The sequence below is a fragment of the Delphinus delphis genome, chromosome 10 (genome assembly GCF_949987515.2).
Source record: "Delphinus delphis chromosome 10, mDelDel1.2, whole genome shotgun sequence".
NCBI classification, from domain to species: domain Eukaryota; kingdom Metazoa; phylum Chordata; class Mammalia; order Artiodactyla; family Delphinidae; genus Delphinus; species Delphinus delphis.
Genome location: NC_082692.2, coordinates 27004240 through 27030075, shown reverse-complemented (window position 1 = coordinate 27030075; position 25836 = coordinate 27004240). Strand labels below are relative to the sequence as shown.

The window sequence follows — 25836 nt, the reverse complement described above, 5'->3', positions numbered from 1 at the left end:
GTGCACGTATGTTGCTCCCTACATCTGAAAAAAGAAAGAAAAGAAAAAAACCTTCATAAAATGGAGACTTCAGCCAAGAAAAGAATGGCACATGAAATCCACTGAAAATACAGACAAACAACCCTTAAACGATAAGCAGTACAGACTGAGGTGCTTCATACAGTATTTAAGGTTTCAAATTTGTTGGGCAGAATGACCGGAAAATATGAGAAATGGTCACTGTGGTGAGCTGGGTTTTTTGTTCTACAGTGACTAAGGTACAGTGAAAAAAAAGAAAAAGTTGTGTAGCCATCAACACAGAGAGATCACCCTTAAAATCCCCAAATCCAGCTTTCAAAACCCTCCTGCTGAACAAACAAGAAGAGGAGCTTTTGTGTTTAAAAATCTCAGTAATGGTCCCCTTTAAAAATCTACATAGAAAATGGGGGACTGTTGGCACCCTGGTTTCTCCTTATGAACTGTAAAGACTTTAGTCAGTGGCTACAATGATTCATCATTTTCAATATAGAGGTTTTTAAATGTCTATATTTATATTAATCACACTGACCGACTCTCTCTCCTTTAAAAGCATGTTCAGAGTCTGTAGGCTCTGTGTGACCCAGGGGTGCTTATATAACTAAATGTGAGTGTATGGGTATAAATACGTCTTTATGATTTTTATAATATATATGTCTGTGGGTTGCATCTAACTCCTGTGTGTGTAATAATGTTTTTCTCTCAGCTGAGGCTTACTTCTCCAGCCTATTGTTTGAGACAACAGATATAAGTTGCGATGGGAGAGGAGCGTCGGATTTGGTGTGTATCCCCCATTTCCAATTATAGATGGATCATTACAGACAGCGGAGTCCTGAGAAGCCAGACATCTGCTCCTCACATGAATGCACTCACCTCCTAGAGACCCGGCTGCCATCATGCTCTGGAAGCTCGTGGAGAATGTCAAGTACGAAGATATCTATGAGGTGAGCCGACACCCCCGGTTGCACCTTAGAGCTTTGCAGATAGAGAATTTGAGCTTCTTGACACCCCCAACTCATCTATATTTTTAAGCTATTTGCTCGTAGGTTTCCGGTCGGTTTTCTCAGCTTTCTCCAACTTTTGGAAAAGCTGGCTTGGGGAAACTTCGCTATTCTGAAAAAGGACTTTAAGATGGAAATCTGACTACTTTAACTTAGCGGATTTCTCTTTTTTTTGTTATTTTATTTTTCTTTCTTCGTCGCCCCCCCCCCTTTAGGATCTGATGGGGAACAGTGGTGCTAGTGAATGTGGGCAGAGAAAATAGAGACTGATAAAGGCAGAGGCTCTCCACGTTTTGAGTGTGGGAGAGAATTAGGTTTTCAAGACTACTTCGTAACAGATTCGAGCTTTTAATTTTTATTTTCAATAACATTTTTGAAATCGATAACCAACGGATCCCAGTAGAGGACGAAAATATAGAAGGAGGGAGGTCGACGGATAGACGGACAGATGGATAGATGGATGCAGAGACAGCACAAGCCAAGGAGCCGTAGCCGACAATTTTTTAATTTTCTTTTTTTCTCGTGTTTTGCTTCTTTGAGAGTCGGGGCGTCCAAACCACCCCATGTCTTGGCATTTTTAACGAAAATTTCTGCCCGGGTTGAGTGCGCACCATTCTTTACCGCTGAGGCCAGGGAGACTCGGGTGGAGATGCTGCCCGAAGCCAGGCGGGAGCCTGCCTCCCCGCGGGCGGGGCGCCCCGGCCGTGCGCTCGGGTCTCGGGCGCCGACGGAGCGGCGGGGCGGCGGGGCTGCGCGTGGGCCGGGCTGCCGGGCGGAGAGGGGACGGCGGCCCAGGACCGCGGAACTTCGCTCCGAGCTCACCAGCCTGGGAGTCCCCGAATTAGGCGTGAGGGGAAGCGGGGAAGCGAAGATTCCGAGGAGACGTCGAGGGAGGGAAGCGGGAAAGAAAAACTTGGCGGAAGGCGAAGAGAAAGGGGCAGAGGAGTAAGGGACGGGGAAGGTAGAAGCTGGCGAGCGGGCAGTAGTCGGAGGTCGGAAGGAGGGGAAGTCGGAGAGGGGAGGGAGGACGAGAAGCCAAGTCTCGGGCGATCGGCGCGGGAAGCGCTCGGTCGGACGAGGCGGTCGCGATGGGACGCAAAGAGGATCCCCAGCCCGCGGGGGACACGCCATCCCGCCGGCTCCGGGAGGACTCCTGAAAGCCGGGCGGGGAGTCGCCTTGCGGACGCTAGAAACGGGCTCCTCCCGACGCCGCCGGCCCAGCCCCGCGACCCAGACTGCGGCTCCGCGGAGCCCGCGCGCGCCCCGCCGCTGCCCGGTTGCGTTTCGCAAGCAGCGCCCGGCGCCCGCGCCTGGAGCCTCCCAGCTCTGCCCAGCCCCGAATCCTGATTTTGGGGTGTGTGTGCGTGTGCGTGTGCGTGTGTGTGTGTGTGGGAGAGAGAGAGAGAGAGAGAGAGAGAGAGAGAGAGAGAGAGAGGAGATTCGTCTTTCTGCGGAATGATGATTGGGGCTTTCCTTTCCTCTTTGTGGTTGTGTATTGACTGTAACGAAGAGCCGCGCCTCCGCCTGGTGGGGTTTGTTTCTGTTCGGCCTCCTCTTCCTTCTTTAACAGGCGGGATAATGCTCTAGTCGAAGGAGCTCGAACTGTCCTAAAGAATGTGAGCGCCCGAAGTGGGCTTGGCACGGGCGGGGAAGGGGCCACGGTGTAAATAGCTCAGGGTATACAGAGAGGGACTTCACTGGGTTCCGAAAAGTAAGCTGGATAAAACTCGTTCTAAGAGTCTGGAAGGTAGACTGGCTAAATGGCAAAGGAGGGAGGGAGAGAAGAAAGCAGGGAGGGAGGGAGGGAGGAAGAGGGAGGGGTGGAGTGGAAGAGGGAAAGAGGGCAGAATAAAGGGGGAGGGAGAGAGAAGAGTCACACACACACAGAGAGAGAGAGAGAGAGAGAGAGAGAGAGAGAGAGAAAATACTGCAGGTATTCCTATCTGCCTAATTTTTCTGCTCAAAAAATATAGGAGAACCCGCAGCCCGGTGGAAGGAGCCTATTTAAGTCGGGAGAAAGGTTGAACTTTAACAGAAATGGCAGTTAGGCCAGTTGAACGGGTTCCTGAAACATCCAAAAAGGTTTTCTGTTGCCCCTGGCTTTGCCTGGAAAGGATAAGTTTAGTGTACTTGAAGATTGATTGCATATATTTTAAATTGAAGTAAAAAAAAAAATCACAGACTGCAGGAGCACTAAAGAGGGAAAGGCTGCACGAGGGATGGAAAGCCCCCATCTCGCCCCTATCCTTTAATAAATAAGCATAATCTCCAGTATGCGTGAAAGTCTGCAAACGTCACTGTAAACAACCGGGCCCACCGGTTTACTTTGCTCTCCCCTCCAAAGGAGGAGGCAACGCCTTTTTATTTTGTTTTTTAATCTGCACAGGAAGCACCTAGGGCGATCCATTCTTCCCAGTAGGAAAGTCCCTCTCCAGGAACCAGGACACCTACGTTCTGCACAAGCCCCCAGCGATGCTCTCTCCCTCACCGCCTGGTCCAGGGGAGCAGGGGCTGCTTTACGCGCGTCCCCGGCTCAGTTAATTGAAGTTCTGCCTCTTTCCTGCTAAACTTTTTCCCCGGTCTGCCTTCGCCAGCCCCCTCGTCTGATTACATCTAGTAATTCTCCACTGAATGAACGTCATTTACAATAGTAGGGAGCTCTGCGCCCGCTGCTGCTTCACGCTCCATTTGTCCTCCATTCTCCCTTTAAAGTACTCGTGTAATATTAATAGTCATGAATATCAATTATTATGAGGAGGTGTAGGCAAGCGGAGGGAGGAAGGGGCGGCCGAGCAGTCTGAGCCCAGCTTCGGGCGGAAGAGGACTGCTTCTGGAGCCCCGCAGAACCGCAGAAGAAAAAAGCCAAAAAAACAGCAAGAGACCGATGAACAGCTCTGTGTGTGTGTGACAGGCGACGCCAATCTCGTTTGGTGGGGGGGTAAATTTTTTTTTTTTTTTTGATGGCTTGTCCTGGAAACACCTCAAGCTCGGCTCCTGTGTCCAGCTCGTTTCTCTGCTGGACTCCTTGATTTTTTTTTTAAATCATTGTTTGATTTTGAGCAGTAACCAGGCTTTTTTTTCCAGATGTTAGTGCACACCTATTCGTCCATGGTGAGTCCGGATTCACGTTGTACCAGAATTGCATGCTCCCTCCTCTTACTGTCTCTCTGTCTCTGTCTCTTGTGTGTGCGTCTCACTCTCTCGTCTCTGTCTTCCTTCGAGCGCCTTTGGCTTGGTAATTTAGCACCATAATTGGACGAGGCTGCAGCTGCTTCTCTGCATTGTGTGTTCGTCTGAGCTCCATGAGTCAACTGGGGAGAGGGGGGAGGCCGAACAGAAAAACTTTTTGCCATTGCAGTTTGGAAATTTAGGTTATTATTTCTCCAAAAAGAACCATGGGGACTTTACCATGGCATTTCCACAGAGGAGAGGGAGAAACTCTCTCTCTCACACACACACACACACACACACACCCCTCCCCCCTCTCTTTTCACTGAGTTTAACACTCCACTTAGGACCAGCGCTAAATTGTCTGGGCCTTTATTTGTTCTTTCCCCCCCCCTCCCGATCCCAGGTCCTTCATCTTCACTCCCTGGAGTAGGACAGCAATAGATATATTTAGAAAAGCAACCTTAGAAAAACTCCTGTGAACCACAGTTCAACTTTAACAGGGACTCAGGATATGATTTTGAATGAGATCCATTTCAATCAAACACTACATAAATTATTTAATTCCTCTTGGGGAGGGAGGGGGGACTGGAAACTCAGATCAGGCAGATTCCTGGGTCTCCTGGAACGATCAAGTCGTGTGGGGAGCTCCTGGTCAGCCGGCTGGGTTAGGAAGAGTAACAGCAAAGCCAATAGTATGAAGTTTTATTTGTCATGCTTTGGGCCTCTGGAAGAGTTAGGAAAAAATAGTTTAAAACACCCAGAAAAGCAAATACCCTATGTCAGACTCCTGTATTTTTCATTAGGGAATTGAGAATCTCCCCCCATACACACTGTTACTTTACCCTCACCCCTTTTGCCGGCTTTGCACCCCAACAGAGGGCTTAGATGTTGGTTAAGTGGGTGATTCTCCCCCTTTTCCCCCAAAGCCTCGCATTTGGAATTGCTGAAATCATGTACCCTCTGAGTCAGCTTGGGAGTCTGTTTCAGACTCTTGCGTCCCCTGTCTCGGGAAGAAGAAGATGCCGTAGGTGGGCTTCTCCATTTGTCGATTGTATTTTTTCCTCCCCTTCTCTCTCTCTCTCTTTCTCCTCTCCGCTCCCAGGACCGGCACGATGGCGTCCCGAGTCACAGCTCACGGCTCTCCCAGCTGGGCTCGGTGTCCCAAGGACCTTACTCCAGCGCTCCGCCGCTGTCCCACACGCCGTCGTCAGATTTCCAGCCACCCTACTTCCCGCCCCCCTACCAGCCGCTCCCCTACCACCAGAGCCAGGACCCCTACTCCCACGTCAACGACCCCTACTCCCTGAACCCCCTGCACCAGCCCCAGCAGCACCCCTGGGGGCAACGACAGCGGCAAGAAGTGGGTTCAGAAGCCGGCTCTCTCCTGCCCCAGCCTCGGGCCGCCCTGCCCCAGCTCTCGGGCCTCGACCCCCGGAGGGACTACCACTCGGTCCGCCGGCCGGACGTGCTCCTGCACTCAGCACACCACGGCCTGGACGCGGGCATGGGTGACAGCCTCTCGCTGCATGGTCTCGGCCACCCTGGGATGGAAGATGTCCAGGTAACGGCACACAAACAAACACACAGTAAACAAATAACAAATGCCCCGGGTGGGGGGGACAGGCGGGGAGGGACAGCTGTGTCTCCTTTGGGGGAGGTAGTTTTCATCTTTAGAACAGCACCAGCTGGACACCACGTACGTAACTGTGTGTATACGTGTATGGCTCTCTAGTGGCGATTTCTGGAGGTCTGATGATGAAAGCCAGAAGCACTAGAAATGAAAGAATGAAGAAGAAAAATATATGTGTGTTTGGCTAGTTTAGGATCATCAGAATCAAGGCTAGATGTTTTTGTCTTGCCTTAGCTGTGCGACTCCTTCTTGTTCTCTTGCGCTTCGTGCGAGCAAGCTGGGTGCCCTCCCCAACCCACCCGCTCTGCATGCCCAGTAGTGGGCCTGGGCCCCTGACAGGGCAGGTGGAGTCCTGACTGCCTGAAGCTACAGCATGGAGGTGCAGGGACCTCTATAGAGGTTCTTGCTGGATTTGCAAAGACTTTGTTAAGCGTGACAATGCACAGTGGAAGAAAAACGTGTGCTATTTTGTCCAAGCCAGGTCTTACTTTGAATGTCCCATAAGCTGTTGAACCCTTTTCCAAGATAACTGAGTTCCAGGGTCGTTATCTGAGAAATTGAAGATTTGTGAGGAGAGACCCAGAAAGTCATAATTCTGTTTGGGAATTCATGAGGACACATATGATTTTGGAGATTCTTTTCCCCCTATGGACCATTAAACGACTGTGGAGCAATGTTCTCCACATCCCTCTCCAGTCCTCCTTTCCACTAATACCCTCTCCCCAGTGTCACCACCCCAGTTGAAGAGACATCATATGTTTGTTTCTTAAAAGGCTCCAAACACTCCCCCACCCACTCACTATCCCATCTTCAATCTACACAATGGAGCCTGATTTGGTGGAGAATACTTGGTTAAACTAAACAAAGAAACATCAAAGAAATGATTTCTAAGATCTCTCTGGGTGATTCTGAGCAGGTCTCCTTTTCCTCCCTAATTTAAATAGTCTCCAGAAAAGATAAATATGGTTGAAAGGTATTCAATGGATCCTTCGGTCTCATTGGCATGGTTGTATATATTATGCATCATTATGGACATACCTCTGAAGAAAAGGAAAACAATATGGGAAAGGGAAAGGGTGCATGAGTCCTTCCTCTTTACCTTGCTGAAGAAAATGTATTTTGAACAGTTAAAATGTGGGGACAGAATTAAATGCTGTCTGTGTGTAGTCTATGATGGCTTACTGCTTTAAAGGAAATTCAGTTATTTAATATTTCCAAAAATGACAGAATCACCTGAGTTGTGGCTGGATTTACCCATAGTCATAAGAATGGTAGTTTTGTTGATTTAGCCGAGCTTAACTGTCCCTGTCTGGAGATAATGCTCATTTCAGAATATCATATGAGAAAGGAAATATTTAATCGTGTTTTTTTTTAATGCATTGGGGTAATATATGTCTGGGGGGAAAAGTTTTTAAATTAACCTTTCTGGGTACGGTTCAAAGTGCTAGATAATGAAAGTGGATCAACTCATCAGCATTGCTGTTGGCAATGCTGCACTGGTCGTGTCACCACACTCGGCAGGCCTAGTGGTTTAGGCGACGGAACCCAAGGATTGCGCCCAAAGAGGGAACAGATTTCTTTGGTTTTAGTTTTTTGTTTTTTGAAAGAGAGAATTGTGAGAGGTTTGGAGTGTTCGGTCAAATGCAAGGGACCAGAGAAAAACAGGGCCAGGTCGGTGTGCATTTGGGAGAGCACCCTTGTCCGAGTTGTGGCCGGAGCTTAGATCCGGGAGGTGGACAGAGCCCAGAGCAGAGACGGCGCAGGCCCAGGGCCCTCGCTGCTCCCCGCCCACCCCACCTCTCCCCGTTCCTCCCCAGATGCATCCCAGCAGGTCGCCTGGCGAGGTGGGGAGGCCCGCGGGACTTTCTCGGGTCGACCCTCACTGCAAGGGGTCGCGGGGGATACACTCTGCGCCCGTCCCAGGAGGGGAACTACAGGGGCTGGGGCGATCTCTGTCTCCGCCGTGATGACAGGCGTCCTGAGGCCGGGGTGTGGTTGACGTGACACGGGGCAGGTGACAAAGAAAGACAGGGGAAGAGATGGACCTAGGACCAGACCCTCGAATCCAGAGGCTCTGCCTCCTCCCTCCAGTCCCGGAGGATCCACTTCTGACTTAGGAATCTGGAACGCGGTGGGGGACGGCGGCTGAAGTTGCAGGAGCTGATGGCGGTTTCGGCGTTTCGCGTTTCCTGCAGCTACGGGACGCGTGGGCTGCGCCCCACCTGTCTGTAAAAGGGACCAGGGGTGCCTCAGCCTGGACCCCAGTCACTCGTTCCATCTCAAGGGCCTGTTGTGTGTGCTGGATCCTCCTCCGCCATCCAGCCGCGGATCAGGCAGATCCCAGGGCGCCGCCAGGCCGGGGGCCCTCACACCCAGCGGTGCTCACCTGGCCTAGGGCTGGGGGGAGATGTTGTGTGACCCAGACACACGCGCGGGGCCACCGCCCCGACCGTGAGAGAAGCAAATGAGGAGAGCTAATTAACCAAATGCTTCTAATAATTTTTTAAATGAAACTATAAAACCCTGTCAATTTCTATTTCAATTTACTCACAGGGGCTATTAAGCCAGCAAATCGCTGCTTGGGTTCTGGGTATGCTACATTCTACCCATTGTGTGTGTGTGTGTGTGTGTGTGTGTGTGTGTGTGTGTGTGTGTGTGAGCGCGCACGTGGGGAGGGGCGGCTGTGTTTAAAAGTCAGAAAAACAGCATCAGAAAGAAAGAGAGCGTGAGGTGACAGCTAGTTTGGAGCTTGTTTAGTTGCTGTGAACACCTCTTTCCTTCTTCCGATCTTTGCTCTCTAACCTCTCATCACCTTTACTACCTAAGTGTAAACATATAAGGATGTTAAGTCAAAGCCCTTACACACACACACACACACACACACACACTCAAACACACCCTAGTGTCTTAAAGCAACCCCTGGTATCACTTTTAACTAAAGAAGTCTAGTAATTACGAGTCGGAGTCGTTTTTCTGAGCTTCCGCACGCAGTCCTAATTAAATCTTTACGATCCTCCCTGTGACGATTAAGCGCCAGCATGCTGCGTGAATATCCTGTACAAAAACCCAGCAGGCGTCCGTAATTAGATAGAAAATCAGACAAGAGCCTTCTCATTAACTACCACAACTACCCCACGTCGCTGATGAGGCGTATATACATATTTACGTACCGACGTGAGGGTGAGGTGTGGGCGCTCACGATCCGGGGCCTGTGAGATCGCGGGTCTGCCCACCCACAGACACAGGCGAATATTTCTGTTCTGCGTGGACACGTCGCCACTGTAGACACGTGAGCACAAAAGGCGTGAATCGTGTGTGTGCGCGCCCGTGTGCTTGGTGGGGTCTGCTGGGAGTTCCGAACAAGTTACATGAAGCATTTTTCTTTTTTTTAAAGCTTTGTACTATTTCTTAAGTTGGAGATGGCATGTTGCAATATGGAAAATGGTCCTTACGGAGAATAACAATTTCCCCCATCTTTCTGAGAACAGAAGAGTGGCTACGAAAAACGAAAAGAAACAAATGAACATGACCCCTCCATGATTAGATCGTCTCGTTTCTAATGTGCTGCTTGTTTGGGGTACACAGTCTCTTCCTTGTGATGAACACACGCCCTGCCTGGGGACGCAGCTTGAGTGGGTGGGAAGTGCTGTCTAAACACAACCCCCCTTACAAGCCCTTTGCTTTTTACTCCTCTGTAGAGTGGGTGACAGATTAGTCCAAACGTAGGTGCCTAAGGATCAAGGAAAGCAGCTGTACGTGGCAGAAAGGCCTTGCATTGATTTTCTCTTGGGAGTAGGGGGAGGGAATCTACTGCCTTTGGATGCCCTGGCATGCACGGCTAGAACCCTGTTCTGGTGCATCCTGACAGTAAGAATATCATTCTAACAGCTATTTCCCCTCTGAAACGCAGCCAACAACTAGGGTCGAAACTTTCCTTCTCTGGGATGAAAATGGCAAGGAAGGTGAATGTTCTTTGCCATTACCCAGGTGCTGACTGGGAGATCCTCCGTGTGTGTGTGTGTGTGTGTGTGTGTGTGTGTGTGTGTGTGTGTGTGTTGGTGTGTCTGTAGTTACTGCCTTTCTAACAGGTGTGCTTCTTGCTGGGTAGCAGAGGTGGCAGGGTTGGGAGGGGAGCAGATTGTGCAGGTCCCCCCAAGCGATTGTCCTGCAGCAGGAAGCTCACCCAGCACAGGGATGTGTGTGAACTGCAGTGGGTGTGCGGTCCTGACAGCCTGCAGACGTGTTCCTATGTGTTGCTGTTCGCATTCCATTCCAAATTGCTCAGACTTTAATTAAAATCCTATAACGTAAACTATTATGTATTTGTAAAATGACTCTGGGGTTAAATGCACTGGGATAGCATAGAAAACAGAAACTGCTCTGACTAATATTGGTGAAAATCTTTCAGTGCTGCTAGATTTTCACATCTCATAAGAGCAAACAATATAAAAGTTTATGTGTCTATGTAATATCTATGTTTAACGTAATAACTAAACCAATCCTGCATCCCAGATGTCTCTCACAGTTTCCTTTTTCCTCTTCTTCCATTGGAAGAATTTATAATTTGGGTGTATTTCATTTCTGTGTCCATTTGGAGGTAATAATGATAATAATAAAACCTCCCTTTGTGAATTAATATAAATGGAAATAACAGCAACTCCAGTTTGGAATGACATGATTTATGAGTGTGATTCTTTAATATCCAGTCGATTTGAATAGTGATGTTTTTATATTCACAGTCAGTTGAAGATGCCAATAACAGCGGCATGAATCTATTGGACCAGTCTGTCATAAAAAAAGGTATGGATTCTTCCCCCCGCAAAGTAAGAAAAGTTTCCTCTGCGTTCATGTCTTTATGATGAGTTTTCACTTTGAAGGATTTCATTATTTTATAAGACACAAATGTTTGTTCACAATCATAGCACAGCGACTATCTGGATGAAAATGCCTGTTGGGAAGAAGGAATGGGGGTGGGGGACCGCAGGGAGAAACCCGGATGAGAGAGACAGAGGAACAGAAACTATTGCCATTTTTCTCACAGTACCTTCGCTAGCAATTCTGGATACATTGTAAATAATTGAACTACCGTCACGTATGGAACTGGCTGGGAGACACTGCTTTCAAAAATATGCTATAATTATTTCATTGATAACTGGAGTTTGTTGAGCTAAAAACCCTATGCCATTAGGGGTAGCTCCTTCTCTCTTGGCCTTTGTATTTGATTTTTGGGGTGGTAATTTTGTTCCTAGTTCTCTGTGTTTTATGAGTTGTTTCTTCAGATTTTTTTAAATTGTGCCAAATGTGTTGCTAAATATGCTCTTCCCGAGAAGCTGCGCCGGGCTCTGCACAGTTCTCAATCTTCCTACACATGCATTCATGATTTAGTGTGACTGTGGAATCACCCCATACTGTTAAAGGGCATGTGATATTAACAAATGTTTGCAGTCTCTTGTACAGCTGTAAGCAAAATAATTAACTAATTAAACTAATTAAATGTAATTACAATAACTCATTTCGGGCGTATTGCAGCTGCTTAATTTTTCCCCCCTCTTCTCTGACAGTCACTGAGAGAATGCCTGGCGATTAGGATGGCTGCCTGCCGAAAGGCCCCAATGTCACTCACATGCCACAAATTTAGGTGTTTGAATGTGTAAACAGTGCAATCTTTAATGATCACAAGAACTGGTATTTGGAGCTACAATTTTAACTACTGTAACTCTTTCTTATCGATGCTGGACAAGGCCTGTCCTTCTGTTTGGTGTCAACAATCCCTAGCTGCAGTCACTTCTGATTCCTTTGAGCCAGAGGACATTCACAAAAACAATTAAAAGAGAAAAAGATGCTTCAGAAAGTAATGCGGAATCAAGCCGGTAGAATAAGAGGGTTGTGAAGGAAGGATTCCAAACAGGGTGAGGTGTCCTCAATTTTCTTCTCTCACAAAAGCAGAAAAAGTCGCTTTGAGAGGTGGGAGGTGGGAGGCGGAAGCTGTCCCTGAAATGATGCCATTTGGCTTTGGAACGTAATATCCCCAAGAAGACTACTAGGGCTTGGGGCAAAACTATTTTAAGTGTTGCTCCAAACATCTCTCCTGCTCTTCTTTAGATAGTATCGTTTGGGTTTTTAATGCCGGGGTTTGGGTTTGCTGGGACACTCGGGCTCGTGCTTTGATTTGCAACTGCGCTGACAGCTCACTTTCACCATTTCCTCCTGGGTCTTCTCTTCTGGTTAATTGCTGGTTGATGGGAGGTGGGTATGGGGAGGAGGAGAGGCGCTTCTTCATTGGCTTTCTTGGTTTCTTTTCTGTTTTAGTTTCCCCGTCCCTTTTCATGGAAAGCTAGAACCCCTTAGCTCAGGGTTCTGTATCCTAGAAACAGCGTTGGGGCTGGCTGTAGGGCATGCCCAACTGATGACCAATCAGAAATGTTCTTAACAGCCAGGCCAATAAAAATATTTGGAACTTAGCTTACCTAACAAAATGGAGCTGAAAATATTCTTAGATTTGGGATGCTTTGGTTTCAGGGCTTGTATATGTTTGTCAGTGAAATGTGAATACGTATGTATATGGGTATCTCCAGGAATAAGAAGAGGAGAATGCTGACTGTCACTGGTTCTGTTCTGGAAACTCAGAGTACTTTTTATGGCCTCCAGAATCTTTTTTAAAAATGTGCAGCTTAAAGTGTCTAAGTGGCACCCCAGTCATTTTATTGATTTAGGGAGTGTGGTATGAATATAAAGTGTGAGGTCAATTCTATTATTTAATATTTCAAGTATTTGCTTTATTACATGATGAAAATATACTAATATATTTTTATCTTTAGAGAGCCATGGGCAAAAGAGGAATAAGTGGTTGATTTACTTTTCTAGATCACTGTGAATCACTTAAAATAAGGTTATGGGTTCATTAGCTCCTTCCCTGCCCTCTGGTCTCCCGTCTTTGCCCCTCCACCACATTTATGAGGGATGACTCCCAGAGATTAATTTCATAAAAGAGGAGGTGAGAACGTTTCCTGAACTAAATATTCTAAATTTCAACAACTGGCAAGGGACTAGGTTGCTTTATTTGTTTTCTAATGGGCTTTTAGAGAGATTTAAAAAATTCTGCCTTATTACTAAAAAAGGCAGCAACTGGCCCAGGTTTAGGTGTCTCTGCTTCTGTGTGATGTATTGAGGCGGAAGACTTAGACATACAGGATATATGTCTCTGTGTGTGTGTCTCTCTCTCTAATTATGGAAGGTCTCCCTCCTAAAATTTAACCAGTCCCATTTTCACCCGTGTTGATATCACCCCATAGATTGTAGGTGAGCTCTCTTGTTATGTTTGCTATCTGGGCTTAGCTGACATTTCTGAAGTAATTTAGTTAAGAGGAAATGAGTTGTTCCCAGTAGAGAGAGCAAACGAGTGGAGTGAAGGTAGCCAGCGTGATAAATGGCTCTTTCATTTGAAGATCTCCAGAGCTCGTTTACGGCTAATTTTCTGTATTGGCCCCCTTTGAGCTATTAATGCAGTCGGCAGGGACGGGGGCCCCTCTCCTCTTAGCTGCCCCATTAGAGCTCCCATTAAGCCAGCGAGTCTCAACTCCATGGCAGGAGTGGGGGGAGTAATGAAAGGTGCTTTTTAAACTCTCCTAATCTAAACCGGCAGAGGGTGGTTAATACGATTTGAAGGGGGCTGGTCCACGAGCAATCAATAAAGTAATAATGAGAAGGATTCGGTGCATTAACAGTCTAGAAATCCAACGAGACATTAAAAAATCATTCTTAACCCTCAGTTCCATTAAGATTAGGAATCTGGGCTGGGAGGGGACAGGGTGGTGCCCAGCTCACGTAAATGATCACTGCCACCATCCGACAGCCTAACCTAAAGGAGGCTCACCTAGGCTTTCAGAAAAAGTTTTTGGTGCAATTAGAGGCCAAGATGCAATCGGCTTGACACCTTAGGTAGCAGAAAAGATGCTGGGATTTCTTGGAAAGGCCAGAGTGGCTGGAGTCCAAGGTCCAAATGTTGTGACTGTGGGGCATTTTCATTGGTCTTGGGGATATCCTGTTTGGTTCGTTTCAGTCCAACCTCCTGTTCTCTCCCACTTTTTTCCCCGTTAGTCTGGCCCCTTCCCCACATAAGCACTTTGATTGGTGTGGATTTTCTCTGGGTGGGGGGAGATATGGAAATTGCCTATTTCAATTACAAGGGGTTCTGTTGGGATTCCTCCTTCTGGCCTAGGAGGTGAAAGCTCCCAGAATCTGTTGGAGCCTTTGAGAAGGGTATGAGTTTCCTCTCAAATGGAGAGGTTCACATTTCCAGAGCTGACTTGGATCCCAATTGGTATTTATTCAACTAGAGACTCTCAGTTTCCAGCCACCCAGGGAGTAATCAGAGTTCATAGAATTTCAAAGCTGGAAAGGTTAGACACTCTTCTCCAACTCCCATCCCCACCCCCCAGTGTAGAAACTGAGACAGAGAGAAGACAAATTATTTTCTCAAGGTCCCACACACCGAGTAAGTGATGGGACCTAACTCAGCCTCTTGAAGGCTTTGCCCCCAAAGGATGCCAACACTGGACGTTTTTTTTTTTTTAAGTTCCAGCTTTCTCTGTGGGAATCCTTTTATTTTTCTTTCCAGCATTTCAGTGCTCACATTTCTACCCATGCTCTTATATACACGTGGAATAACATTTAGCCAACAGGTAGATGAGAAACAATGCAAGTATGAGGAAAGCGGTGATCTGCTGGTAAGAAGTAATTATTTCAAGCAATGCTCTACCTCTTGTGGCTTCCTGGTGTAGTTTCCACATCTAAGTCCAGGTACATTACAGAGGGACTTATGCTTCAATCTATTAGATGGATTCATTTCTTCCTTCTCTCCCACCAGCAGGTCAGACCCACAGAGGACCTGCCTCCAGTCAAACACAAAGATCTCGAAGCTGTGATTTCATACTTAAGTTTAAAGAGTAAAGATGAAGAGCTAACTTATTAACACTTGGGCTCTGTAGAGTCCACTAATGAATAAGATTTTCTCCAGTTTTCCTTCCTCTCTCTTAAATAAAACTCCAGTCCTTGTAATGAAATATTGATCATTTTTTAAACCTTTTTGTCTTTTCCTCCCATATAATGCAAGTTTAAAGAGAGGGGAGCAAATTTGGGAGGTGTTACGTCCAGAAGTTGGCCATGCTATCCAACTGAGAACTGAAGAAGAAAAAAAAACCTCTCAGTTTTAATGTATGCACAGAAAATTGTAAACATGTAAAGAACTGAAAGCTTCACGCTGAGTTTTGCTATGCTCCATTTCCTTACCATTTCCTGCTGTCGCTTTAAACCTATCTTAGTCATCTCTGGGTTCCGTGAGCAGGGCAGTGCACTCATAATTACTAACAAATCAACCGGGCCCTGTTGCTCCCTGGGTTTATTGATAAGCTGGAGGAAAGCAGAAGGGAAAAGACAAAGAGGATAAAATATGGGGTTCATCAGCTGAGGAAAGCATGTGTGACAGTGGTGGGGAAGGTAGATGCTAACAGTAGGATGGACTTAGAAAAGCGCAGGGACAAGAAATATGTAAAGTCTAGTTTAGGGGACCAGTGCAAAGGCCCAGGTGGGAGAGAGGTTTAGAACCTGAGGACGGGAGAGTAGAGGGTGCAAACAAGATTGATACTTAAATTAGAAAATAGAAATATAACCTGAAGCACCTCTGCTCTAATAGTCTTGGTCTTTGAGGGGAAAAAACAACGCCACCCTCCTCTTCCCTCTCCCCCTAGACAGCAGAGTGCTGAGGGGAGCTGACTGGGTGGGTGATGTTTAGGTGATAATGTATATGCAGAAACGTACAGCCCTTGGGAGGGAGCGACATACATTCCCCAAAGGAAATTGCTCTTGTCTGGTAAATCAGGCAATTAACAATAGTGAAATTAGAGGGCAGGTTATAGAATGTCTCTATAGACCTAGGTTTTCAAGAGATTTGGCGCCTGGGACTGTGAAAAGCAGGTAGAATTCCAGTTCTCAGGAGATACTCAGTTATCCAGTCCGGGAAATAGGAACTGAACTTACTATTTTCAGCTTGGTGCTAAGGTGTAGGGCAAGCCATTAAAATATTCTTTCTAAATAGTGTTTACATTTTAAAATGTTGCTGAATATCAAAGATGAGATTTTTTTATACATTTTATTTCTGTAGTTCATACCATGTTAAAACTACAAAGGGCTGTCTATATTTTGGGGAAAAGTTTTTCCAGGGTTACCATGATTATATATTATTTGCTTATAGTGCTTGAATATGAATCCGAAATATAGAAATCAGGACTGCAGTGAAAAAGAAGACATATTAAAATAGATGTGGATATTGTGCAAGATAATTAAATGACAGGGTGTTCCCACCCCAATCACTGTTTTTTTAAGTAAGTCACTTAAATCCGTATTTTACCCAAATTTAATTAATGCACTTCAAGTTTGCATTGGTTCACTCTCAAATGAGAAGCACTTCACTGATGAGACTATGATCAGGAGAATCAGAAATAAGAAAGCCCCCTCTATAACTCCCCACCACCACCGTGACAGGGCAGAAGATTCACTCTGGTACCTCACATCATTCATCTGCCCTGAGACAGACTCTGTAGACAGATCCAGAAATCCCAAAATGTCTACTAAGAAGTAGAAAAAGGGAATGCTTCAGTCTTCCCATCCACTCTCCTCAGAAGGCCCTTTCTGCAGGTGTTTGTAAAGGGCCAAATGCAATTCATAGTGAATAAAAGATCTGGGACCTACCTGGCTTTTAGGAGTCTCTAAATAATCATGGAGGTCTGAGTGCTAGGATCTGTGGTAGAGAGAATAAGCTGTTTCAAGAACCCTCAGGGTGGTTAGTCTGTTCTAGACAAGGGAGGTTATATAACTTATTTGGTGTGTGGGGTTCTAGGCTCCAGATGGTAGAAAGAGCATATCTTTCTCTTCCTAGAGTTATAGAATGAGACAGAGTCTTTATTAAAGAGGGGGAATGGAAGCATCCTTTTTCACGCCAGAAACATTACATAAATCCCCTGGACTGGTGATCACCAAATAGTGCTTGAGGGGCTTCAGATCCCAATGGAAGTAGCTAAGGTGTAGGGCAAGCCAGGAGGGGATGTTGCCTGCCTGCTTCTAGAGCCTGCAGAAGAAAAATGGGCATCAGCAGTGTAGAAGTCCAAGGGAAGGAGACTGTCAGGGAACTGGGAGGCTGACCTTTCACTGTTCCTCATTCCCAGCTCATTGCCAGCCTCTGGTTCTATCAAGCCCCGCCTCTTCCTGAGGTGCAGATGACACTGAAACAGAATTAAACAGAAATACAGGCTGAAGAGACTGAATGCGGCTGGGTAGCAGTGGCAACCAGCTGTCAGCTCTTATTAACTTCCGCATAAAACATACCTTGAGTGCGGTTTGTTATCAATTACTTGCCGAAATGAAACAACTGGGGCAAGGCAAGACCGCTGCTCACATGAATTAGAGTGATTGGTTGATTGATCAGGGCACCTGTTGTAAATCATAACTGCTCCAAACAATCACCAGCCGGTGCTTTACATTAATTTGTAAACAAAATTCATGTCACCGCAGAATTGCTTTCACTGGAGAGGAGCATTTGGGTTCTTTTCTAAACGAATCTGTTGTTAGGATGTTGGAAAGAATGGGATCCACTGTAGAGAAATGAGCAGCTCTTTGGGGCCCAACTTCCCTGTTTAATGGTATTATTACTTGGCTGTTCTTGGGCAGGGTGACAGATGATGCCCACCCTCCTGATCCTTGCCAGTGATGACCATAGATTTGTGTCCAATAGGAGAGGAGGGAAGGGTTCCCATAAAGACCATTGGTATTACTATTTTATATCATTGATGGGGGTGATCACCTTCAGGCTTCAGCACCAAATGTGATTATCAGGAGACAGATCAGGACACTAAGATTCAGAGAAGTTTAGTGAGATGTTTAAGGTCACACAGCCAGCACGTGATGGAATCGAATTTGCCAGGTTTCACAGCACAATCCAAACCCTCGGTTGCTTGTTTTTCTTGATTTGTGTAGTGAGCGGGACAGTGGCAAGCGACTCTCACATGTCCACACGCATGGGGTAAGTTTCCAGAGGAGTGATGGCTTTTGCATTTGTTTGTACACAGTGCTCTGAACGCACCGCAGAACCACGGGAACAAACACTTCCTCCTGCAGCTTTCCGCTTGGCTCCTGCCCTGTGGCCTCGCCCCTGCGCACTCAGCGACACATTCTATCGGCCGGTCACCAGGATCGAAACCCGGTCACCTTTATGGCATTTTTTTTTTCTCCCTCTCTAGTTCCGGTTCCTCCCAAATCTGTGACTTCTCTGATGATGAATAAGGATGGCTTCCTGGGAGGCATGTCTGTCAACACCGGTGAGGTGTTTTGCTCGGTCCCCGGCCGTTTGTCTCTGCTCAGTTCAACTTCAAAATACAAAGTAACTGTGGGGGAAGTTCAGAGACGGCTGTCGCCCCCCGAATGCCTCAATGCGTCTCTCCTCGGCGGCGTCCTCAGAAGGTAACCCCCCGTATCGACCACTTTTGATACTGCGCGGTTGCCTAGCAACCGGATCCCTAAGTGCGTGCAGCTGCCGCCAAGGGCTCCGCGCGCCCCCGTACGCTCCGCCTCGCCCTTCCGCTCACCTTGAGGGCTGGGAACCTTCCACTTTCACTGCCCGGCACCTGGCGCCCCTCTTCCCATCCCCAGGACCCTTCGGGGCATTCTCTACCTTGAATGGGACCCACAACCTAAACTTACCTAAAACAGGAGTTTCATGGAGCAACCCCTTTCGTACCTGCAATGTACTCTGATCTCTACTTTGTTTGAAAGTGCACTTGGCAGCCGACTAAGTTGGTCCAGTCCCACTAATGCATTGTGCCTCGCAGTTTGTAAAGCTCTGTTCTAGACTTGTGTGACTTCCTTTCTTCAGTACTACCACCAGTAATAACAATGACACCACTTTAGAAGTATTGACAATTATTCCTTGGGGCCATTCATATGCTCTCCGATATTGGAGAAAGACAATCTTATAGACTCCTTGTGGAAACTGGGGAAGGAGGTGGCTTTTATCTTAAGATTCAACGCCTCCCCCAAAGTCCCTGCTAACGCCTGAACCCTTTGGTTAGTGTCCCTGATATGCAAGTGACATTGCATGAGATGAATTTTTCAAGTTAGCCTATCTTGGGGGTTGAAAGTCCCTTTCTTTCCTAAAAGTGGCTGGGTGAACAGTACAGCAAGAGAGGTCAGAGTAACTGTTTATTTCTTGTAGTTTTGCTCAGACCTTAGCACATAAAGGAGGGTCGTTGGGAAGCAGTAAGGGTGTGACCCACAGACTTTTCTCACTTTGAGTCCTTTTGCTCTGGTCTACTTTGTAGTTCAGTTTTCAACTGAGTCCTTTGAGCCCCACAATGTGGAAGTTTCTTTCAGTCACCCCTGGGCATTGATGGTGGGTGTATGAAACTTACTATGCGATTAAGTGAGGTAATCAATATAAAGTGCTTATCCCATAACTAAACTCTCTCTGATGCTAGTTTTAGTGTTATTATGATTACCATCGTCATTAGTGTCCTTCCCCCTTTAACCCAATTCCATTTTATAGCAACTCTTGACCTCTTCCTCTCAAAGCCCATCTGTTTCAGGTCAAGCCTTCTCCTTTCTGGACCACACAGTTCTTTCCCTTTTTTTGGCAAGGTTGTACTTGCCCGGTTTCTGCTCACCTCACTGGCTCCATGACAAGGAAAGAGCTGGGCTTGTGAATGTGCAACTTCTACCTTCTCTGGACCGACAACCTACACCCTAATTATTCCCATCTGGTATCTTTTTTTTTTTTTCTCACCAGATAAAAAAAGTAAACGACTCAATTTTTTTTTATGCTCTGTATTGCAGAAATTAAGCAAACCTCAGCAAACTATCAGCAAATAACCAAAAGGAAGAAAAAAAAAGTGCTAACCTCAAGTTAAAACCTCTTCAAGCTCCACTGGGCTTTAGATTGCTAAGTCTAAACTTTGTTTCAGGAACACTCTGAGGTTAATCAGAATGTTAATTCTTGCAATTTCAGAGCCAAATCGAAAAATGGGGGGAGATCTTTGCGAGAAAGGCTAGAAAAAATCGGTTTGAATTTACCCGCGGGCAGGCGCAAGGCAGCAAATGTCACGTTACTCACCTCCCTGGTGGAAGGTAAGCAAGACGTTTGGCCATTTCACGAAGTGGTGGAGCTTAACTGTCGGCTGAAGGCTGACATTTTACATGTTTTATGATTAACTGGAAATCATTGCAATTGTTGTGCCCTTTTGAGTTGGATGTCAAGCGATTGCTTGAGAGAAGTTCAAAGGTCCTTTTACTTAGAGGGAGCGGCAATTGTCCAGAGGCCAAGGGACAATGCAAGGGTCCCTGAGCTCTGGAGAGTGCTCAGGTCTAGTCTCCAAGCCAGTGTAGGGGTCGTCTCTGCCGCCAGGTGCAGGACATGGTGCCTGAAACACCCTCTGTATGAACTCCTGCAACAGTAACTCTGTAAGAAGCAATGCACTCTACACCCCTTCTCCTTCCCAGATTTTACCTCTGAGTCGTCAGTAGTAGAAAACACAGTCGATTTATGAAACTATTATTGCATTCATGACCTCTAATGGTTATTTTAAAACTCGTGTCACTCTCAGGGCCCCTATCTCCTGCTGATTACCTGGGACTTATTGTTATTGAAATACAGCTTTATAAGATCAGTGACCTAGGAAAAATATGGGGTGGGGAGTGAGGAAACATGGAGCGGAGTCGTGTATGATCTTCAGCTGTGAATTTAAAGGCCCATACTTATAACAAACACACTCTAATTTGCTCATCATTTTGGGATTGCGGATGATATTTATGGTATGTAATAAACAGGATCTTCTCCACAGTCTAGAACAAGAGGATCTGCATTTGAATCTGTGGGATGTGGAAGGGATAGGAAATAGAGCCAGATGGACCTAATGGAGGAAGTTGTAGAATTTTCTCTAGAGTCTAACATGTAGGTCTTGGTTTTTTCTTCTATTTTTATGGATGTGATATTATGACACTCCTGTGGGGAGTTAGTTTTTAGAGGAGGGGATCTTAGAATATTTAGGCAGCAACCATAAAGTCATCACATTTACAGGCAATGCACTTTGCTATCTTTAAGGCAAAGTTGCCTGGCCCAAACTTACCCCCAGGGACAGCGGTCACTAAATTTCTAGACCACGTTTATTAGTGGTTGACTTTTAGCCTGGGGGTTTTACTTTTTGCCCTTTAAGGCATTGCTAATATCACAATCTTCATTTTGAAAAGCAGTCAAAGTAATTTCAGCCCAAGACGGATTTAGGTGGAAAAGGAAGGAAACTGGAAAACGCACTGAAATGCCAATATTCATTTGGCAGTTTTTCAGTGTTGTGAGTTGTTGTAAGCACTGTACCTGAAGTCTTTGGTTACTATGCTAATGATGATTAAAAGTAAGTCATGCTCCTTAAAATAACGTAGCTATGGGATAATTCAACATATCTCTTTTTCATGTCTATGGGATAATTCAACATATCTCTTTTTCATGTCGGGATCTTCCCTTGAACCCTGAAGTGTGTGCTTTAAAGGGCAATAATGCTTTATTCGAAAGGGGCTTCCACGTAAGTTAAGGAATCTTTCAGCTGTCCAGGTTTTCTATAGCTGCTGTGTCACCTTTGTGCAGTAGAAAGTCCTTAAGTAAGAGAATGATGGCAGGAACCTCTGAAGAGGAGAAACCTGAAACCTAACTGGCAGGAAACTGACAAGGAGATTAAATATTTCATTGCCAGATAGAAACGGATCCATATACGATTTACATATTCTTTAATATATGTGGACATAGACACACAGGGATCTATATTTGTATATATTAGTTATTATAGGAAGATACAAAAGATAGGAAGACTTTTAAATTTTATTTAAAGCAGGTGTAACAGATGCTTTAAAAAAGAAAGGGAATCTGGCTTGACAATCCAGCTCACTGTCTATCGTGCAATTGTGAGGTGGTTCCTGAATGCCTGCCCATCTTTCCCTTAAGACAAAGCATGGGGTGTGGGAGACCTGAAGCTGTTCAGGGGATGTCTAGCTAGGACTTGGCTGGAAGGATGATCAGGGAGAGGCTGGAAAGAGCGGCAGGAACAAAGTTTGTTCCATCAACGTCAATTATGGTCTGAGAACCATGTTTAGTTTGGGCATCTGTCTCATCTTTGCTATTAACCCTTAACAGTTGGCCTCTTTTGTAAATAATAACAGAATTGACCAGGGAACGCCTCCTGCCCTTGGGATGGTCAGGGACTGGGTGCTGATTATTTCCTCTGCGGTTGTCTTTTCAGGAGAGGCTGTTCACTTAGCTCGGGATTTTGGGTACATTTGCGAAACGGAGTTTCCCGCCAAAGCTGTTTCTGAGTATTTGAACCGGCAGCACACGGACCCCAGTGACCTGCACTCCCGGAAGAATATGCTGCTGGCCACCAAGTGAGTGTCCTGGACTCGTGGTCCTCATCCCAGACTCCCAACCTGCGGAGCCGCCTCGCTTGGGAGGAGGCGGTGGGAGCGGCAGCGCAGACTTCCTCGGTGGGGCAGGGAAGCAGCTCAGTGGTGGAAAGCCCGTGGATGGCTGGCTAGGGAACCCTCCCATCTCCGCCCCCCTCCGCACCCACCCCTCAGCGTTGATTATGGGCTTCGTATTTGTGTGTTTTCTCTATTTCCTAGTTTCTAAGAGGGATGGCATTATTAATCCGAATCCAGGCTTTTTACAATTCACATCCCCAACCCTGGGGATGGCAGGCAGACCTTTTCCGGTTGGGTCCCTGTTCCAGTTCTTTCCGGCATCCCTGGATGCATATCTCTCCGTGGGGTCCGCATCTCCCTGTCTTATCCACACAGCCACGCGTGCTCGCTCAGGGTGTCTATATGTCACCCACGTTCACCCATCTCTACCCGCAGCTCTAATTACTCTCTTTCCAACGTTGCTGTTTGGCATCTTCCACAGACGTAAAATTTACTACAACTCCAGAGGGGAAAATAGTAAATCTTTGGCTAAATTTAGGTCTAGCGCTCATTTGAACTTTTACAGTGGGTTTTCTATTTATTTGATTTACTCCTGTCTTTGGCTTCGATGTCATATTGCTGGTGTTTTATGGCCGGCTCAGGCCTGCAGTGGGCGGCGCTGCGTGCGCCAGCACGTTTCTCTCGCAGGCGCGGCCCAAACAGCGGCGCTCATTTATTTAGTGCTGGAGGACGCGGTTTGTTCCGTTGACAGCGTAATTTAAAGAAATATATGGAAGGCTGAAAAATCATTTGCTCAAATTTGTCCAGATGTTTTTGAGACGTGATTGGAATTTGATTGCCCCTTTCCGCAGGGTCAAAAAATATTAATGTCCCAGAACTTTAATTGCTTACAGACCCTGGTTTGGGCTTTGAAGATTTAAAATGTTTGACTCTAAGCATTTGTTCTCCTCAGTTCAGCATTTCCTTTTTGGCACTTTGGTAATGAGTACAAACTTCAGGAAAGCCTTTAACCATCTCTTCCAACGATCAAAACCTGGCACCCACCGTCGTTTTAGAAGGCTTTCCTCTGATGTACCAACTAGCAATATAATAGATCTTTATCAGTAAATCGCCCTCTTACCCCTTGCCCTGGTGGCTAGTGGCAGGGGAACTGTTGGTGCTTTATAAAAGAGTAAAGGTACTTTGGGGAAAAAATAAAACTAAAGTGGCTAAATTAGATGACAGGATTCCACAAACAACTCTGTGGTTTCCCTAAGGAGTGCTTGTGGCTTCTCTTAAGGCCAGCACTTCTTAACCTGGGGGGAGTATCAGAATCAGCTGGGGAGCATTTTCAAGATAATTATTTGTGGACCTAGCCCCAGGCTCCCTGAGTGGGAATCGGTGAGGGTGGAGGCCTGGATGTGTGTATCTGAACCCCACAGATGATCCTGAGGTATGTCTGACTTAAGAACTGCCCTATTTAGGTCAGAACTGTTACCCGTGTCTTCCTGGTTGGGAGGATGTATGTATGCATTTCGAACAGAGAAACGAGTAGTGAGAGGATTCCTGGTAGTGTCCTCTACCCATCAGCCTTAAAACCAAACACCTTTTCTGGCTGCTGCAGGTTGGGGAGGAGGTATTCCCCATCTAATTTGGCCATTTCTCCTCCCGGGAGTAATCCCCTGGGAAAAGGTGCCCCAGGGTCACTGATGTGGGCCTCCAGGTATCTGCCCTATTCACCTGTTGGCCAGGCCAGGTGTCACCAAGTGTCAGACTCTCCCAGGGAGGCCTGTGATTGGCGTTCTGTAGTTTTTCTTTTCTCACCACCCTGGAGACCAGGTGGAGGCAGGCTGGCAGAAGTCTGCCAGCCTGTGAAAGGCTATGACCTTTGGGATGCCATACCTCTGACCACAAGGTGAACCAAGCCACTGGACCTTCAGGGCTAAAATCCTTTTGTCCACCTTCTATATTAAAATTTTCTCAAATAAGTTTAGTCCATAGTTAGGCATGCAGGATTTCTAAGGCTGGGAGATTCCTCTAAATTGTCAGTGCCTTAAAATAAAAACCTTCAACGATAAAAATCTACCCTCCCTGGAGTCTTAACCATCTACCTTTAGGTTTTATTTAAACAATGTGGGAATCCTTTTATATGGACAACAATATTGTTGTATAAAGATCTTCAGTAGCCTGTACTTTAAAAGAAAGGGAAAAAGGGGTGGTGGTGGTGGGAATACTTCCCTTCTCACATGCTGCAGGTAAACAGCTTTCTGCTTTGAATGGAATCGGCATTCTCTCCTGGAATAAACAGTTGCTTGCCCTGGGCCACGCAAGGCTCCAGCAATCTGCTTCTGTGCCAGGGACAGGCTTGTGGCCCAGGGCCCTAACTCCTTCCCGGCTTTTTGAGTCTGATCACCAAGAGGTTGGAGAGGCAGGGGAGAGGAGGGGGAAAGGGCTTTTAGAGGAACTGTCAGGTAAGAGCTAAAAGTTCCTGAAGATTGCAAATCAAACGCTAAAGCCTATAGCACATTTCCCAAAGCGGGGTTTATGCAGTCCTGGAATGAAGGGGGAAAGACGGGCAGGGGGCGGGGGGAGAGGCCAGGCTTTGGGATGGAAGGGGTGCCTAAAATCCCCACCCCCGCTTTCCTTCCAGTCCCAGCTGCTCTAGAAGGGAGAACGCTGGGAAAGGAAACAGAGCGGAATCGCCCACATTAGCCTCGCTCTCCGACTCTCCCGTGACTGGGCGCCCCTGGGCTCTTGTGAGCGTCTCCTTTAGAATGTCAATGACAACGACACTGAGGGTGGTTTTTTGTTGTTGTTGTTTTGCTTTCTTATTGTTGTTGTTCCTCTCCCGCCCCTTTGCAGGCAACTTTGTAAAGAATTTACAGATCTGCTCGCTCAGGACCGGACGCCGATCGGAAACAGCCGGCCCAGCCCCATCCTGGAGCCGGGGATCCAGAGCTGCCTCACGCACTTCAGCCTCATCACGCACGGCTTCGGCGCCCCCGCCATTTGCGCCGCGCTCACGGCCCTGCAGAACTATCTCACCGAGGCGCTCAAAGGCATGGACAAGATGTTCTTGAACAACACCACCACTAACAGGCACACGTCTGGGGAAGGCCCAGGTAGTAAAACTGGCGACAAGGAGGAGAAACACAGGAAATGAAAAATTTAAAAAAAAGGAAAAATGTTTTAAATACAAAAGGAAAACAGAAAAAAATTTTAATTTTAGCTCTAAAAATATTGGATTGGCTTTGGAAGAATTATATTAGGTAGAATACACATACAATCAAAGTTAAAAAAAAAACAAAGCTAAATAACTTAAAAAAAAAAAAAAACTTGAGGCGTACCACGGAGCAACAGTATCGGTTCTCAGTGTCTATTTCAAGATACACTTGGAGACAACCGTCCGGATTTTCCACTTCGGTTCTTTCGAGCTTAGTAATACTGATAATAAAAAGAAAACCATGATTTTTTTTTCCCTTTGGAAAATAAACATAAGACTAAACGTGAGAAAACTCTAACTTATTGGAAGAA

General features: G+C 46.5%; 1 protein-coding gene across 1 annotated transcript; it reads left to right on the top strand.

Moving 5' to 3' along the window:
* Positions 1-737: 737 nt before the first annotated feature.
* TFAP2B (transcription factor AP-2 beta) lies at positions 738-25836 on the top strand. The gene is made up of 7 exons (XM_060021247.1): positions 738-959; positions 5290-5748; positions 10557-10617; positions 18108-18327; positions 19868-19986; positions 22146-22287; positions 25165-25836. The coding sequence occupies exons 1-7, from the start codon at positions 879-881 to the stop codon at positions 25463-25465; spliced, it is 1383 nt and encodes a 460-aa protein (XP_059877230.1). The 5' UTR covers positions 738-878; the 3' UTR covers positions 25466-25836.

Excerpts from the sequence above, each read along its gene's own strand:
- TFAP2B (XM_060021247.1), top strand. The coding sequence starts at position 879 with ATGCACTCACCTCCTAGAGACCCGGCTGCCATCATGCTCTGGAAGCTC. Across the intron at positions 18,328-19,867 it reads CTCGGCGGCGTCCTCAGAAG|AGCCAAATCGAAAAATGGGG; the intron begins GTAACCCCCCGT and ends TTGCAATTTCAG. Across the intron at positions 22,288-25,164 it reads AATATGCTGCTGGCCACCAA|GCAACTTTGTAAAGAATTTA; the intron begins GTGAGTGTCCTG and ends GCCCCTTTGCAG.